We start from the raw sequence: 17,793 nt of genomic DNA on the forward strand, positions 1-17,793 counted from the left end.
ACATTTATGGGTAAATTGTTTGTGTCGATGTGAAATCCAAAACCTTGTCCTGGCCACAAGCAGAAGCTGCTTGCCAATCCCAAACCCGATGGTGTTTATATACAGTTTCATACTGACCTACAGCAGTTGTTGTTGCCACACATGAGCACCTCCCTTCCTCCACAGCAGATGGTGCAGTAGGACTGGTAGCCGTCATCGTCGTACTGGTAGGCGCACTCCAGGAACGAGTTCTGCCAGAGAAACAAAACAGAATCAGAAGAGAGGCACAGATGGAGTGTGTCTATGTTGTCTATGAAATCTGGTGTTTCTACTGTTTCCATGTGTCTGTGTAATACTGTATCACAGGCGTCACCAATATTCAACAAGATTGTATTGCTTTCGAAGTGCAACTTCCACAGGAGCTGAGACATTTGTTGTTCTAATGTTTTGTTGAAGTTGAAGGTAAAATATTCTCTGGTTTCGGCTTCTCAAATGTGAGGATTTAAGACTTTTCTCTGTTTTATATCTTTGTGATTTGAATATATTTAGCATTTTTGGCTGTTGGACTAACAAATCAAACAATCTGAAGAGGTCACCGTGGGTGAAAATTATGTCGGACATTTTTCTCAATTTTTTACAGACAAAATGCATAATCTGTTAATTAAAAATAAAAATAGTCGGATTTCGTAGTCGTAATTAGTTGTTGCCTTAGTCTGTATGCAGATAGTGTTTGGTACATGTATTTAACTTCCTGTGTGTATCAATATATCCATTATTACTAGGGCTGGGGTGATGCATTTGAAATTAATGTCATAATACCAATAAGAAAATGTTTCCAATATCAATATGACGATGTAAAATCATCAAACTGATGTTTAATATAATTAACAGTTTTACGCATGAAAGAAATACTTCAGTAACTCACTTTGTTTTTGACTGTAATTTGCTGGATTTATTTATTTGGACAAAAAATTTTTTTTTTTAAATGATTTTGTAAAATAATTTTATAAAATCACATAACAATATGATTATATCAATTTCACACAATTCAATGATAATAATGTTGAATTGTCGCCCAACCTAAAGTGCATTCAGATGATCAAAGGTTTCTTACTTTGCAGCCCTGACACATTGCTCCTAAGAAGAGAGGATGCTCCAGAGAGACGTTGAGGCTTCCACAGGAGATGCAGATATCTGAACAAACACAGACATGATCACAATATTATATTTAACACTTTGTTTAGCCCTTTGATTACATCAATGGAGGCATTAAAAGGTACAAGTAAGAATTTGACTGCCCCAAATAACTACAATGTACTTATGATCAATAACAAAGACTCAATAATTACTTTTAGGTGCTTTGATTTATAACTTCTCATCTTATAATCTATTTTGAATGTCCTTACTCCAGTCCACCAGTGAATTATTCGGCTGCTGATCTCTTGCTGCATAAATGAATAGGCTAAATGCCAAAAATGTAAACAAGAACAAAACTAAGCCCTGAACTACAGAAACACTTTGAACAGCTGTACACTGAAACTCAATTTAGGCATGACTCTCTTTGACTGATGCAAAATGTGTAAAATGGACCCTAATTGGCCTTATATCTGTATTAAACATGAACAAAACAACTTATAATGTGATAAACAAGGTTAATAACATTTCAAGATGAAATCAAAGTTATCCTCTGTATTGGCTGAGAATGGAGAGAAAAAACTCTGTATGTATTGTGATGGCAATGACATTTTGTTTGCAAAAGATTATTGCTCCAGAGGGATAATATTTTCTTCAATAATGATGTAGGACTTATATTGAATGGTTTTACACCTTTCCAACCCATTTAAAGGGATATTATATTAAGGTTTTGACAAATCGTGATTGTTAACACTATTTAGCAGCCATTAAAATATTACTTGTAACAAGGGGCAGGTGATGAGAATGAGCTTTTAATCAACTCTATAGCCAGTAAACCTTGTGTAAAACACACTGTATAAAATATTTGTGTAAGTCAAAGGCTGAATGCTTGAAAAAAAACATTTACCTTCTATGTTCCTGGTCTTCTTTTTGACCTCACATATGAGTCTCTCTGTATCAAAAAAATACGTAAGAACACATCAACACACCATTTTGATCTATATATATATATATATATTTTGGATATAATATTCTGGGTGCTTCGTTGTTTAAATAAACATACTAAGAAATTTGTAGGTTCATTTTTGAAATACAAGTTTGTATGTTTACCTCTGGTCCCTTCGTCGATCACCTCCCTGATCTTTGCTTTTTCAGCTGAGTTCTTGCGTGGTTTCTTGGCGGGTGGAGGCGTGTACGCTGCCTCAGGTTCCGCCCACATCTCGGGGTACACTTCCTTATATGGATTTTGTTCCTCTGTGGAGATATAAGAACAGTGGTCTTTAATATCATATGGGAGTCACAATGACTGTGTGATGTTGGAGAAATAAGACACTGGACAGTTCACACACCTGAACACATCTTAATTTCCTACAACCCCTGTTCCAATATGAGGGGGGGAGGGGATGTGTTCATCCCCATAAATGTTATATTAAATTGAATGTGTGTATACCCTCTGGAGGTTCCAGTGATTGTGGACCATTGGGTGGGAAGCCGGTCATGGCCCACTCTATCATCTGTCTGGTTTGAATGTCCACCCCCTCTGCATCATCGCTTGTATCACAGGAAGGAACTGGCCTCCCCGCCCGTACACTGGCCACCTAGACACAAAATAAACACGCAGTTCAGTACACAAACAGTAAAAACACGACAAGTAGGAAGGATAAATACGGTAATTATGGCTCTACATGAAGTAGCAAAGTGAAAAATAAGTGCAGGTTTTAGTCTACAAATCCTTCATTGCTTGTTTATAATTTTATGGAAATTCAAGTGAATGATAACCTGCCATGGAAGAAGTAAATTACCATGTGTTCTGTATTACTTGCTTAAAACTAAGCATTGCTGGATCAAAAAAATACCCACAAAAATATGAGATGTACCCACATGTGCCCACTTATAAATTGTGGGCAGAGCTAGATGAGAACAACACCTCCACAAATGCAAATGCAGATCTTGTTTCATAAGAAACGAATGAGTAAAATATGACCTTTCGGATCTGCACATTTTTATATTGGTTTTTTAGAAGTTGGATTTTATCCAGAGAGAAATGCAATAAGTTTAGCAACAGAAAAATACAATTATCAGCCCTCAAAAATGACTCAGGGTGGTTTACCTGCAGAGCCTCGAAGATGGCTTTCCGGTACATAGACTGTTTGTTATAGGTGGGCTGGTGGAAGGCAGATGAGAAAGAGCTCAGAAGCATCAGCTTCTCCACACAAACCTGCAAAACAAAGAAATTCTAATGAAAAAGGAAGAGCCAGAAATTATTGGAGAAAAAAACGGTTAAACAGATTCTCAACAAGTCCTTGAAATCCTTAATTAAGGTAATTTTATGTGCCACAGGAAGAACGTATCTTTTTAGGAAAGATGTCTCAAAAGGCAAAGGGCCTTGGTGCAGGATGATATCTGTCTCATGTTTTTTTTTTTAAGATTATTTTTTTGGCTTTTTCTGCCATTATTTGATGGACAGCTAGGTGAGAAAGGGGAGAGAGAGGGGGAAGACATGCAGGGAATTGTCACAGGTCGGATTTGAAACCTGGACCTTTGCGTCGAGGCATAAACCTCTTAGTATATGTGCGCCTGCTCTATCACTGAGCCAACCCGGCCACGTCTCATGGGGGTTTCTAATTTCAAATTGAAATAAGGCAAAATTAAAAGGAAAAAATCAAGGTCATCTTGTATCAAATCAAAGTAAAGAACCATATGAACTTACCTAAGTTTCTGCTAAGAACAAATGAAGTGTAAAATTGATCTTTCTACACTAAGATGTTAACAACAGAATAAAAGTAACATTTATGTGAAAAGCTTTTACATGCTTTAACTGGGACAGTATTCTGGTGTCTATAAAAGCATAACATTGAAATAGTGGGGCTTGGGGTGTTAAAATCATACTACTGCATGAATAAACCTAAAAACTACAACAACAGACATTCTCCCTTTACTCTTTGTGGAAGGACTTTCTGAGAATCTGATGTGACTCAGATGGAGATTAAACGCACATTGTACAAGTATTCAATCATTTTATTTAGGGTTCCTAAATAAAACTACTCACCACAGAGAACTTTCCGTCTCCAAACCACATCACCCAGCGAGTTCCGTCTGCAGCTCGACTTCGGCCGCTCATCAACCAGGAAACAATCCTGCCGGGCCACCAAGAGAAACCTCGCAGCTTCCCAAACACCAGAACACCGATGCCAAAACCTCGGCCATCCTGTTAGCACACAGAAAACAAGTCCAGTTTCAATCTGCACTCAAGATATAAGATGATACATACATTCAGCAGCTAATGAATAGGGCAAATCTTCTACCTTCCAATAATAACACATATACAACTTACAATAATGTCCCAAGTAATGTAAATATAGTTTGCAACACATTAAACACAGCTACAAACTAAAACATTTACACTGAATTTTAGTGTCTAATTTTTATTGTTGTAATAAAAGGAAATAGGCCTAAAATGGAATATTTTGTGCTTTGACTATGTTTGTTCCATTTTTGGCCTTGAGAGATTGTTGTACCTTTACTTTATTACATCAGCCATTCATCTCTGGACCTCTCCCAAATGTTGCTTTAAAGCACAATTTATTGGTTCAGTTTCTACAAGTAAAGCAATGAGTAAAATATGTTCTTTCTATGAAGCCCCTGAACTCCAGAAAGACTATATTCATCTTGTGTGCACAGGATAGTAACTTGTGGGCACAAATTATTACTTTGTGTGTACAAGATACAAAAAATAAAAAAATATCTTTTGGGACTTCTGGGGCTTTGTACATTTTCTCCACTGGTGAACTCTTAACATATGCATCTTACATTGATTTATTAGATTACATAGATAGTAATTTTTCATCCATTAATCATTTTACCTGGTACTCTATCTCCCTGGGCAGGGGCCGTTCTCCCCTGGCAACTGGCTCCGGTGTCACGGCAACTGTCGGCGAGGCGGGGGCTGTTTGTTGCTGTGAATGGGGAGGGGCAGGGCTGGCTGACTCCTCTTTTTGAAAGTCGCCTTCTGATAGGTTGTCCATCATGCTCATCTCCGCCTCTCTGTACGCACGTCGCTCTGCCTGTGAGGGAAGAACAGAGACCATTTTATTTTCATTTTTTTATTTTTATTTGAACATGTGTCTGTTATTTTCACATTGCTGTGTTGTATATCTATCCTTGCATCATGGTTGGACCTGTTCTGAAATCTATTTGACTCCATGCTAAGGTAAAGTTAACTACAGCAAAAAACAATAAAAGGCTACACAAGCATGGCTACCATGGGACTAGCACCCAAGCTTAATAGGCTATAATTCCCCATTAATCCTCTAAGAGCTAATTGAAAATTTGAAAAAAAACCACACTTACTTTCATTTCAAGTGGTTTCTACTTATTCTGTTATTCTCTAATGTGGAACTTATTTCCTAAACAAAATTTTTTTACTTATCTGTGGTAATTACAAGGCAAACAAATGTCCTTGTTATACTACTAACTCCTGCACTATGTCACTTTTGCCTACACTCACTACACAGGATCCACCATTTATAGCTGACTCTTTGTCAAATTTTTCTTTTGGGGAAAACGCCCCCACATGCATGACTTAGCCTCCTCCTACACCAGAGCTGATACAGTTAGATAACAAATAGATAATAGATTACTCATTTATTTATTCTGCATGTGAGTGTGGTATGGTATCCAAATGATATCCCATAGTCTTTCTAACGCAGATTATGGGACAAAGTTTTAATTTTTTAGTGTTTTAGTAGCTATTTAAATTCTAGTTTATTTACTTTGCAACTATTTGCACTATCTAGTTAAATGCTAAATTGCATTTCGTTGTACTGGTACTTACTGTGTACAGTGTGCAATGAATCTAATTTAATCTAATGTACAGTATGTAAACAGTCAACTGCATCATAGCTGTCAGTTTATCCGCAGGTATGTGTTTTAATTAGATGCCGACATATGATCATCAAACCTACATGTGTAAAGGATGAGGTAAAGGCAAAGTTTCAACACTGAATAATCATTTTGTCAACTATCATATCAGCTCCAGTCTGTCTTCACTACATGTTACTGTCATTGATCATGTCTGACTTAATGCCTGCTGAGGGCATCATCCCCTCATGTGTTCACCTATCATCACCTTTTTGTTTTACTCCTGTTGCTCTACAGGCACAAACGCTGTCTTTCAAGGAGGTCCTGTATAATTTAGGATTTACGTGGGTCTTTCCAGCTAATGTAGTGGCTGCTCTAGATCAAGGCCTCAGTGCCCCCGACTGTAGGAACAGTCCTTTAATTGTTCCTCTAAACAGGAAGTGAGTGGGGAGAAAGGGCGCGGTTAGGGGGCAGTTCAATGGGTTCAGGAGAGAGAGACAGAGAGAAGACAGGGAGAGGGAAAGAGAGAGAGTAAATAGGATTATATTATAAGACTGAGGAATGAAATACAGATGGAAAGACAGTGGAGCATGTTCAGTGGAAGATAAGAAGACAAGCAGAAGATGCAGCGCAAAGTAAACTCTGTTTTTCTACAACTATCACTAATTGTTATACTGCAATACTGTTTTGACCTAGTGTATCAATAGTGCAATACTACAGTAAGCTCTGATAAGCAGTAATAGCCATCAGTAATAGAAGATAAGAAGATTGCTTGTTTTAACTGTAAGGTGTCCTTGAGTGCTATGAAATGTGCCCATAAATAAAATTATTATTATTATTATTATTATTATAAAAGTCACCGTACTGCTGATATTTTTTTGTTTGACAAGCGATATCTGAGAAATCCGGTGTAGAAACACAGCAGCAGTGAGCGCTCGGCTTCAAACGAGAGACATTTAACAAATAATCATGACCTCACTGGTTATTACACTGCGAGAATCTCACTGTGGCCCAGATGTAGCCTGGTTGACACCAGACCCACTCTCAGTTGTAACTGAGAGTGGGTCTGGGCAAGCTTCATTCACAGCTCATTTCCAAAGGGGCGTCACCAACGGACGCCACTCAAATGCCTCTGGGCGCAATTGGATAGTCCTTCAACCAATCAGACCAACGATCCAGGTGACGTAGCAGCGACAGCGGCATCAACAGGTTGCTGCGCTTCGGTGGCCGTCATGTTGAATGTAAATGCCAGAAGTTCGTCAGGGTTTTCCCAGGCTAGCCCAGATGTAAAATCCCACGACTCCTCCAGATCATCAATAACCTAAAAACATTCTTCTTCAATACTGGAGAAAACCTATTTGTTTCCAGTCTAGCTAACTGAAACCACCATCTAATGTATTCAATGTGTGAAACAATTCCCCCAGAAAGGAAGAAATAAACATGGGAGGAAGGGGAGGGATGGTGGCATAAATTCAAGTGGAAGTGAGACAGTAAAAGTGAGAGTGTCGGGTCTTGACAGTTCTCTCCTCTGTTTGACCCTGATGTCACAAGTTCACTTTTCCACCGCTTCTGTTGACCTTTGACCTCATAAAATCCTAATCAGCCTGTTACATGGATCATAGACAGACCACACACACAAACACACTGACCAACACACACACACACACACACACACACACACACACACACACACACACACACACACACACACACACACACACACACACACACACGCACAGTAAGGGAAACTCCACATGTCTTCACTAGTTTCTAAAACATCTGGGATGCTTGAACGAGAAGTCTGGATTTTGACTTCCTACAACTAAACTGAAGTATCGGTGGGAATCAATACTTCATTCAAACTGTAAGCAGGTTTTGAGTATGTAGTGTGTTCAAACAGTGACAAAATGAAGTATACTCACACTGGACAGTATGCATACTAAATATTACACTATATACAAACACTATTCTGACACAAGGAAATGCACAAAGGAAATGGAGAAGCTGTTCACAGTTGGAAAATACTAAATTAATTGTGGATGGTGGTGAAATGAAATGGTTTGCCAAACAAAAAGGATCTTATTTTATAAAATAAAATGCTGTCTATTTGTAAAGTTTAATTGACAGTGACATCCCAAAGTCACAGACTGATTGAAGTCTGATTGGTTGTACGTGTACTAACTGCTAAAACAGTGTACTATGAGGATTAGTATGTAGTATTTACTGTATAGAATCAGTTTATAGTAAGGAACTTACTTAACTTTTTGTTAGTGTATATTTTGCTTTGACATTTTCAAGTTGTATGCTGCATGTATTTCCCATTTTTGGAACTCTTTGATGTTGCTAATATTTGATTTTGATTCATTTTAGAATTCATTTTCATTTAAGACTTAAAGTGAGCTTAAAGATTAAAAGATTAAAGATTAGCTTTTGTACAGCTTCATTACACAATGGATGTTTTTTTTTTAGATATTTATATTTGAATGTATTTATTACCAATTCCACATTTTTTTAAACATAGATTTTTTTTTATAGATTTTGTTTTAACATACAGAGTTGTTACTCTTGAACTTGTTACTGTAGCTGTGTTGCCTTTCTGGGGATAAATAGTTGTATTAAATTGAACTGCATTGAACACATCTTACTATTTTCTTATTTATACTTTTCATTGATGTATTAGTAAATATAATATTTTCTACATCAAGGACCACATTTTCCTGCAGCAATCATTTGAGTTTCACCTCACCTCACCCACACGTGGTTGTTGTTGTTGTGAAGGGAACTTGATCATTTCTGTCAGTATCCAGACCGGATCATCTCATTAGAAGACTTGGACGTGACTCGTGTTGCTAGGAGATATCATCCAAAAATCCTGCCTACTGAATGAAACTGTGTTTGTTGCCTAGCAACATCAGCTGATTGAAACACTCCATCAGAAAGCTTTGCTGCTCTCAGGGATGCGGATGACTCACTGATGACAGACAAATCTGTATTCATCTGCTCAGGTTTCTGTGGTCTGAAATAAACTGAAGGGTCAGCTTCATGCAATCGAAAAAAGAAAAAAAAAGAACAGCATGCTGCTCTTATTACTACTGTCTGATTATATTTAAATTGCTGTAAAATGATACATTTTTCAGTATCAATAACAATTTTAGATGCATTAACAAAAATAGTGTCTATAATGAACTGTAACTATTTTTTTGCCTTTTTAAAATGTTTCTAATTAGAATAAAAAGAAATTGTGACCCTCCTACTGAGAATGAATATTCTGAACACTAAGCTGGAGAATGAGTGAGATTTTAAATCACCTACTAACCTATAAAAAGTACAGTAATTAGGCCAGTTGACATAATTTAAACTGGAAGGCTTCAACTCTTGTGCTAAGGTGCAGAATGTTTTCTGGTTTAAACATTAAGTCTGCTGCCAAAGGTCATATTATGTTTGCTACCAGTTAGGGGTACTGAGCAGACAATTAAAACTACTTGTAATAAACAAAGCTTCAGATTCGCACAATCCAACAAAAGGACACAAAGAGTAAAAGTCAGACATTACTTAAGTTACTGTAAGTAGCTGTAACATACGCAGTCAAAGTATTAGCACCCGCAAAGGCTGGCTGCCACCTTTAATCAAGTCTGTTTGATAAAGACTGACTTGTGCAAAATCAGATAGACATAGAGCCAAAATTACAGGCAACCATGCTCAACCGTTGCCTGATACTGCCAACTGTTCAGCTAAAAACACATTACCTACCAGCATTTGACATATTACAACCACTTAGTGCATGATTTATATAATTATTTCCACTGTGTGCACTTTTGCTAATTTGTGCAGAGGCTTTTGTGTTTGCCTTAAAACTCACTTAATAAATACTATTATTTATTAATGAAACATTATAAAGAGCATAGCAGACTTAAATAGCTAGAAAACAGAATGATAACTGCATTTGTGGGATTATTCAAATCAGTTTAAAATGTGTTTTAGAAAGGACTGAAGTGCAGAGAAACAGTTTATATTTGTACTAGAGCCCAACAATACTGTATACTATACATTGATATTTAATAGGTGAAATAATAATGACTTATATTTTTAGTTGACAACATAAACAAAAAGATGATAAGAATCACTTTAATTTGGTTCTTCTTTTCTTGGGTTATTATTCTATATTACAATTTTATGGTGAAAAATTGAGCGTACTGTATCTTTGGCATATCTGCATTACAATATCTTGGTTCGTATTGCTGCCAACATTTGCGCAAATACCAATATAACGGTGAGCAGCTAAAATCAGCGGATATTTTCAGTCATGCCAATTTGTACCACAAAAGCACTAACATGCAGATGTCTTGCATGTCTCACATAGTATGAAACATGCAGAGGCATATAAAAGTTTTTCTTTGCTGAAATAGATAAAAGTGATCTATGAAAATCAAAGCATGCAAAGGAAAACAGCAGCATTTGAGGGACAAATAAAGGCTGCAGGGGGCAGAAAGACAGAGAGGTTGTAATGTTGTGAGTTACAACTGTGAACTTTGATATACCCCGTGGCCTGGTCAGTGTTTTCACTCTTAGTGCCGCCCCCTTGACCTTTGACCCCTCACCCCACGACCTCGCCAATGAGCCATTTCTTAAAACCACACCCCCCTTTATAAGCGTGACTGACCCTGACCTCAAGATGAACTCAACATTGCTCAACACGCGCACACACACACACACACACACACACACACACACACACACACACACAAACACACACAGACGCACACACACACACACACACAGTACAATTAAGGGCGCAGTAAAGACCCTCTTTTACACTAACAAGTGACTGCTCTGTTATTAGCATCGATCGCAGCAATGGATACAATCAATGATTTTCGATGACCATAATATACCACTCTCCGGGGGTCTCTTATAATGAAATGAACCAAACAACATTTGTCTGATGAATGTTTAAGGACAATACCAACATGTCTGACCTGATAGTAGCGTAATGATTTGGTAGCTTGGTGTTATTTTCTAATTATTAACATATTAGGAAGCCATTTACGTGAATTTCCAAACAGTGGGAATATTTTAAACCGGTAATCCAACCAAAGTGAACAGAAAAAAAATAACATTTTGTGATAAAATTAATCAAACAATGTGTGTCTGATGGCTGTTGTAAGTACAAACCATGCCTGGTGTTACACTGCAGCGTAATAAGTTGGTGATTTGGTGTTGTTTTCCAGTAATTAACATATTTAGTAATAATTTACACAGCTTTTTTATCAAAATCAACAAACAAGAAAACAGAAAAAGAAATAAATAATTTCTCTTGTCGTAAAAAGGGTCTTAACAACAAGTGTCTTATGGCTGTTTAAGGGCAATACCAACTCTGATGTTAAACATATGATGTTAAGCGTAATAATTTGATGGCCTGGTGGTGTTGTTCAAATATTACCTCACCATTGATCACTTTTCTGGTAAGTAGAAGAGTGGAAAACGCTGCAAAATGTTGCTTCAACACCTCTCTTTAATGAGCAAATGGTGGAGGTAAACAGACAAAAATGGCCACTTGTCATGAAATAAAGAAATAAAAAAATGCCTTTTTGAATCTGGACAACAACAAAGAATACGAAACCTGATGTAAACCGTGCATTTTCAAAAATGATTTTTGTAAAAACCCAAACCCAAATAAATAAGTAATGTTTTTAACTTCTGTATGTTATACCAGTAGTTCCCAACTTGGGGTCAGGAGCTCCACAAGTGTTAGTAAGATAAGTATGAGGGGTCTTAAGATGATTAACAGAAGATAAAAAATATGGAAAAAACTTGCTTACTTTTAAGACCTCTAATCTTTGCTTTTTTCTTGCAAACAACTGCATCATTTTACATTATTGGGACTCTAAAACAAGGAATAAAATCTTTGGTTGAAACGGTCACAACTGGTAGACATATTGTATGCAATCGATGACGAGGAGTCACATGTATAGGTTGTTTTGTTTTGTCACAAGCCAAATTAGCATTCATTAGGATTCATTAGCATGTCTTTGCTGCCAGTGGAAAAGTGGGAACACATCTAACTTTTATCTGAGCTCCCATCTTCCTCCAACTAAACAGAAAGTAAACCAAAATGACCTCTGTTCAGTCTAATCAAACTCTCTTTCAGATGTTTGACTACTGAGATCTCCCATGTGTTCAAGCACGCAGCAGAAAGCCACCAGAAAGCATAAAAAACTGAATTTAACACCATTTTACTTCAGCTAACATTAACACAAACTTGCCATGAAATAACTTTTTCGAAACAGCTGGCAACAAAGCATTCATTTCCTCACACACTGGCATTCTCTGCAACATGTGCACACATAGAAAAGAAAAGAAAATGACTTACAGGCTGGACATGGCAGCTCTGCAACTGCAACCCTTCCTCTCTGGCTCTCTTTCTCTCTGTCATTTTCTTCGTCTGTCTCCCTCTCTCACACCTCCTTCTCTTCTTCCTCTCTGTCTGTCTACACGGCTAAACTCGCCCTCAAGCCTTCTTTACCCTCTCCCTCGCTGCTGATTGGTCACAACAGTGAAGTGTGTGATTTACTGGCTCCTTCACCTAACAGATGTTTAGGTGAACTTCAACAGCACACAGACATACGCAGCGAGCTGTGGTGTAGAGTTTTGTCTGGTAGCCCCGGGGGTTTAAGGGTGATGACGACACACACACACACACACACACACACACACACACACACACACACACACACACACACACACACACACAAATCCAGGCTAGTGTTTACATGTGTGTGTATATGGGGTGTGTACGTGCACTGAGGTCAAAGGTTAGGTAAGCCTCAGAGTTGCCAAGGCAATAGGATGTGTTAGGTTCATGACCTCACATACACACAGGCGTGCACACAAAAAAGTATGCATTACTGTGAAACTTAAGGTTACGACCGTAACCCCGGTTCTCTGATAGCATGAGTGAGGTATCTCACATATGGGGTACGCCTCCCCGCGTATCCCTCAGAAGCACTTTCTCACTACGCCAGCCATGATTGGCTGGCCACATCTGACGTGACCATGTCACACGAGACGGTTTATAGTTACAGAAAGAAAAATTAAGTGAAACTGACTGAATGTCCATATACTAAATGTATGAAATAAAGGAACATTTACTCTTTTCTACTCTGATAATTAGGGGGAGGGGGGGTTAGCTTCGGAGCGAGTACCGACTCTGGAGGCGTAGTGGGAGAGACAAAGTGTCTCCCCTGTGCTTTCTGACCACGGTGGGAAAGCTGTAGCAGGAAAAGTTAACCCTCTCCTCGATTTCATGTTGTTTATGGAGAAGGAGAACCCGTAAAATGAGTCGGGGGGGAATGCGACGCTACGAAGCCACGGCCGAGCAGACCAATCACAGTTGTTGCAGTCTGCGTTGCTGCGATGTGTAATTACATTTTTTATTAGGTGCACGTCAGGCTACGGCCTACGGTCCACATCTACCCGTACCTATGGCGTGAAATTAACGCAGAAGCCAAAATTGGGCTTAACAACCACAACAACCTATAACATATAAAGGTCGTTATGGTCCCAAAGTGGTCATAAAGCAACCAGAATTTAGCCTGGTTGACACCAGACCCTTCTCAGTTGTAACTGAGAGTGCGTCTGGGGAAGGTTCATTCGCAGCTCATTTCCAAAGGGGCGTCACCAACGGACGCCACTCAAATGCCTCTGGGCGCATTGGATAGTCCTTCAACCAATCAGACCAACGATCCAGGTGACGTAGCAGCGACAGCGACATCAACGGGTTGCTGCCATAGACTGTATATAAGAATGGACCAACAGATCCCGTTGCTCTGGATGGAGACCAGTGAAGGCCATTAGAAGCACTTTTCCGGTGATGGCTGAGCGTTACTGCGCAGCCTCCAACTGAGAGAAACAACGTAAATGTGACGTGAGCAATGTGTCTGAAAGTTGGAAGTCTTCTGGTAGCTGTGCCAAGAGAAATCTCAATAATTCCCAATCTTGCAGAGAAGGAGAGCGTAGGTATATGTAAGGAGATAACATGGACACAGGCTAATTATTGCTAACTAAAATGCTAGTTAACATAAGTAATTAAACTTAAACAGCTAATGTAAGTCCAAACTGCCTGCGAGATTCTCCTGTACTATACGGTAATTCCTCTACTATGCGACAGTAAGTCGCGTGGTTATGACACAATCGTTAGCCTATTTTTACAAAAACGTATACTACGGAGCCATAACATGAGGTACAAGGTAATGGAGCCTTTTATACATTGTTGTGTTTCTTTAGAAATAAACAATGGACAAATAAAGCCTTTAAACGCTTCAGATGTAAAGTTATTCGCTGTCAAAGTGACGTCAAAATGAATGGCAGTCAATGGAATGCTAACGGGGGGTGATCGCTTTGTAGCATCAAAATGGCGCCATAGGAGATTCGAGCTCTGAAGCGAAGCTTACCCCCTTGGTTGCTGCGCTCCGGTGGCCGTCATGTTGAATGTAAACAAAAAGCTGCTCGTCGTCGCTGCGCTATCGTCATCGTGTAAAGCCCGCCTCAACGGTTGTGATTGGTGCCTCGATTTGTAAAAATTGGGAATGGGCTCTGACAGACCGACTTGCAGAGCAAATCTCAAATTTGCCGGAAGTTCGTCAGGGTTTTCCCAGGCTAACCAGAATTGCAATGATTTGCTGATTTCAGTAATGGATGAGTTGATCGAAAAAATTCTGCAACTATCTTGACAACTCGTTTCAGTCACTTTTCACGCAAAAATGTCAAACATTTACTAGTTTTAGCTTCTCAAACGTAAGAATTTGCTGCTTTTCTTTGTCGTATATGACATTATATTAAATATTTCTGGGTTTTTGGGATGTTGGTCAGACAAAAATTAACAATTTGAAGATGTCACCTAATGTAACATCTTTGGGAAAAAAATAAAGGGCATTTTTCATTTTATTTTCTGACATTTTAAGGACAAAACAATTGGTTGATTAATCAGGACATTAATCAGTAATGAAAATAATCATTGGTTGCAGCCATAAACACTTGATAGCTGGTGGTGGTAACGAGCGCCTGCAGAAGGTGGAAAAGAAGAGGAGCGCTAGCTGATGTAAACAAGGATACACAAGATGCATTTTGATGACAAACCCTGTATGTAAACTGTTTTGGTTCAAAAGTAAGGGTGCCTTTATTTTGTATGTTTGTAATCGTTCACCATTGATCAGATCTTGTTACAGAACTTTTCAGAGATTATGTGTACAGCTAAGAGTCTGCACAACGTGTGACTTGCTAAATTAAATCAGCACAGGTTAATGCAGTTAAGTGAGGTTAAGGCAGTTTTTTTTCTAAAGGGAGAAAGAAATACACCCTTTAATATATACAGTACACTATACCCTCAGTACTCAGTATTTATTTTCTTGGCTGTAACTTTAGACATTAGGTGAAAAGATGCCAGATTCTTTTTAAATCCCAAAACTGGAAAAAGATTTGCAGAGTTTACCAGGTTTCTTTCAGACAGCAGAGAGATGGGATGTTGATGGGTGTGTTAACAGCTGGCTGCAATTCAACTGACAGAGCACACACACACACACACACACACACACACACACACACACACACACACACACACACAGAGGCAGAAACCTGGAACTGGTTAACCTCACTCTCTCCGTCACTGATTTCACCTCGTTCTCTCTCTCTCTGTCCAAATATACGTATATTCAAGGCTCAGCTGTGATGGATCTTAACAAACTGACACCGAATAATAACAAAACAGCTTTTTTTGTTTGTGTCCATCAAACACAGACTTAAACAGAACAAGTTGAAAAAAAGGAAATAGGAAACTGCAGTCGCACATGCTCAATTGATCTATCAGCCTTTCTCTCTTCCTCTCACACACTCTTGCTTTTCTTCACACACTCGTACATCCCTGTGTGTTTCAGCCAGCACAGTCTGTCAATCAACATGAATGACTTTCTCTCTCTCATGACCCCACACACACACACACACACACACACACACACACACACACACACACACACACACACACACACACACACACACACACACACACACACACATCCTGTCTCTCTCAGTCATTCTGTCTTTCACTTTTACGTATTCTTTATACATACTTTCTTGCATCTACAGACATTTACTCACACACACACTCCCTCACTAGGTTACTGCATAGAAGCACAGTATTTTCTCTGGTGTGTTGTTGTGTGTTCTCAACACAGATATTTTACATGTGCATGAATGTGATCAAATCTTTTTTACTCTTCTTATGATGATAGAATAATGTAACTAATAATAAGTGATACTTTTGCAGAACAAGCTATAAACACAACACTGACATTATCACATTTTCAGTTATGGTGAACTTGATAGTAAACAGTTGCTCATTAACACATCCAACATTATCATTCATTTCGATTCGTGTTTCTGGCCACCTGGTGAATGTAAATCCAGTAATTCACTCTCTTTTAGCTCTGTTTTTGGTCTCCACCAACTCGTGAGGGAAATATCTGGCTCTTACTTTGCCACTGTCTGTTTGGTGCTGAGCAGGTAAGTTAGTGTACAGTGGGTTTCTTTGCTGAAAACAGCAGCCTGCTACTGCCAAAAACTATGTTGATGAGTATTTCAAACATTTCTTTTCACAGTTTAAGCCGAATCCTGGATTCAGTGCATCCCTATAAATAAGGGATGAACTGAATCCAGGATTTGGCTTCGGATTCGGCCGAATATTGGGCTTTTTGACGGGGTTCGGTTACTGCCGAACCTAAGAATTTTTTTTCCACCGAACCGAACCCTACGCTTTCACTACGTGCGCTACGCTGGTCGACGTAATGACGCCGCCGTTGATTGCGGGAAGGTGTTTACGTAGGTGGACCATTCAATGCAGTAGGCTGTAAGAAAGTGAAAATGGAATTCGTGAGCAGAAAAAGTTGTTTGGCAGTACTTTCAGTCAAAAGAAGGCCATTCAAGTCCAGCTACATGTTCAATTTGCAATGCCAGTTTGTCTCGTGGTGGCAAGGACCCTCAACAATACACAACATCGCCGATGTTAAAACATTTGCGTATAAAACATCCGAAAGAATATGAGTTGTGCATGAAGGAATATAAAGACAGCAGCCAAAATGCAAAACTTGTGTTAACCAGACGACCATTAATAGCCTACTTTTATATTATTATATTATTATATTTTGGATATTGATTGGATCTTGAGATAGGGTAAACATAGGTCTATGGTAATTGTCAAAATATTTTTTCCAACTTGTCATCCTGGCATAATGTTGCCTATTCTTTTTTTTTTACAGTTAAAATAAAATAAAACGAAAAATACATGGCTGTGGATGTTGTTTACTTCATTAATGTGTTTACTGTGTTAATGGACTGAGGATGGGAGTAGGATTTGGTATTCGGTTTCGGATTCGGCAGAATCTTAACCAGTGGATTCGGTATTCGACCAAACCCCAAAAATCTAGATTCGGTGCATCCCTATTTATTTATTTATTTATTTATTTAAATGTTGTTTCAAAGCTTTTTCTACAGGTATGTAATTCTGCTGGAGAGTACTAAATCCCCAAATAACCCAAATTTATTATTATTTTTTTTCCAAAACTCATTATTAAGATATTTAGTCAAATCAGAGTCACACAAATATTAGAAACATTACTAAGCATATGACCTTGTTGGCCTCAATGGTAGCTACGGCCTTCAGACAGGACTGTTCAACAATGTTAAAGTGCTGAAATGTACCACTGGTGCACTCAAGGGCAATGCATGTCAAAATCAACCAAAGTTCCTTCAACAACAACAACAACAAAAAAT

At 38.5% G+C, this 17,793-nt stretch overlaps 1 protein-coding gene across 8 annotated transcripts in view; it reads right to left on the reverse strand.

The window, feature by feature from the left end:
- Positions 1–17,793, reverse strand: part of LOC116066336 (DNA (cytosine-5)-methyltransferase 3A-like) — a 51,923-nt gene that overhangs the window by 12,661 nt on the left and 21,469 nt on the right. For all 8 annotated transcript variants that reach the window (XM_035995785.1, XM_031322344.2, XM_035995786.1 and 5 more), the window contains 8 exons: positions 4,977–5,177; positions 4,163–4,321; positions 3,224–3,331; positions 2,564–2,711; positions 2,224–2,367; positions 2,021–2,065; positions 1,094–1,173; positions 118–230 (listed from right to left, as the gene is read on the reverse strand). In XM_035995785.1, coding sequence (XP_035851678.1) covers positions 118–230; positions 1,094–1,173; positions 2,021–2,065; positions 2,224–2,367; positions 2,564–2,711; positions 3,224–3,331; positions 4,163–4,321; positions 4,977–5,177 — 998 coding nt within the window. The remainder of the gene's footprint in view (positions 1–117; positions 231–1,093; positions 1,174–2,020; positions 2,066–2,223; positions 2,368–2,563; positions 2,712–3,223; positions 3,332–4,162; positions 4,322–4,976; positions 5,178–17,793) is intronic.

Source organism: Sander lucioperca, chromosome 19, assembly GCF_008315115.2.
Source record: "Sander lucioperca isolate FBNREF2018 chromosome 19, SLUC_FBN_1.2, whole genome shotgun sequence".
Taxonomy (NCBI): Eukaryota; Metazoa; Chordata; class Actinopteri; order Perciformes; family Percidae; genus Sander; species Sander lucioperca.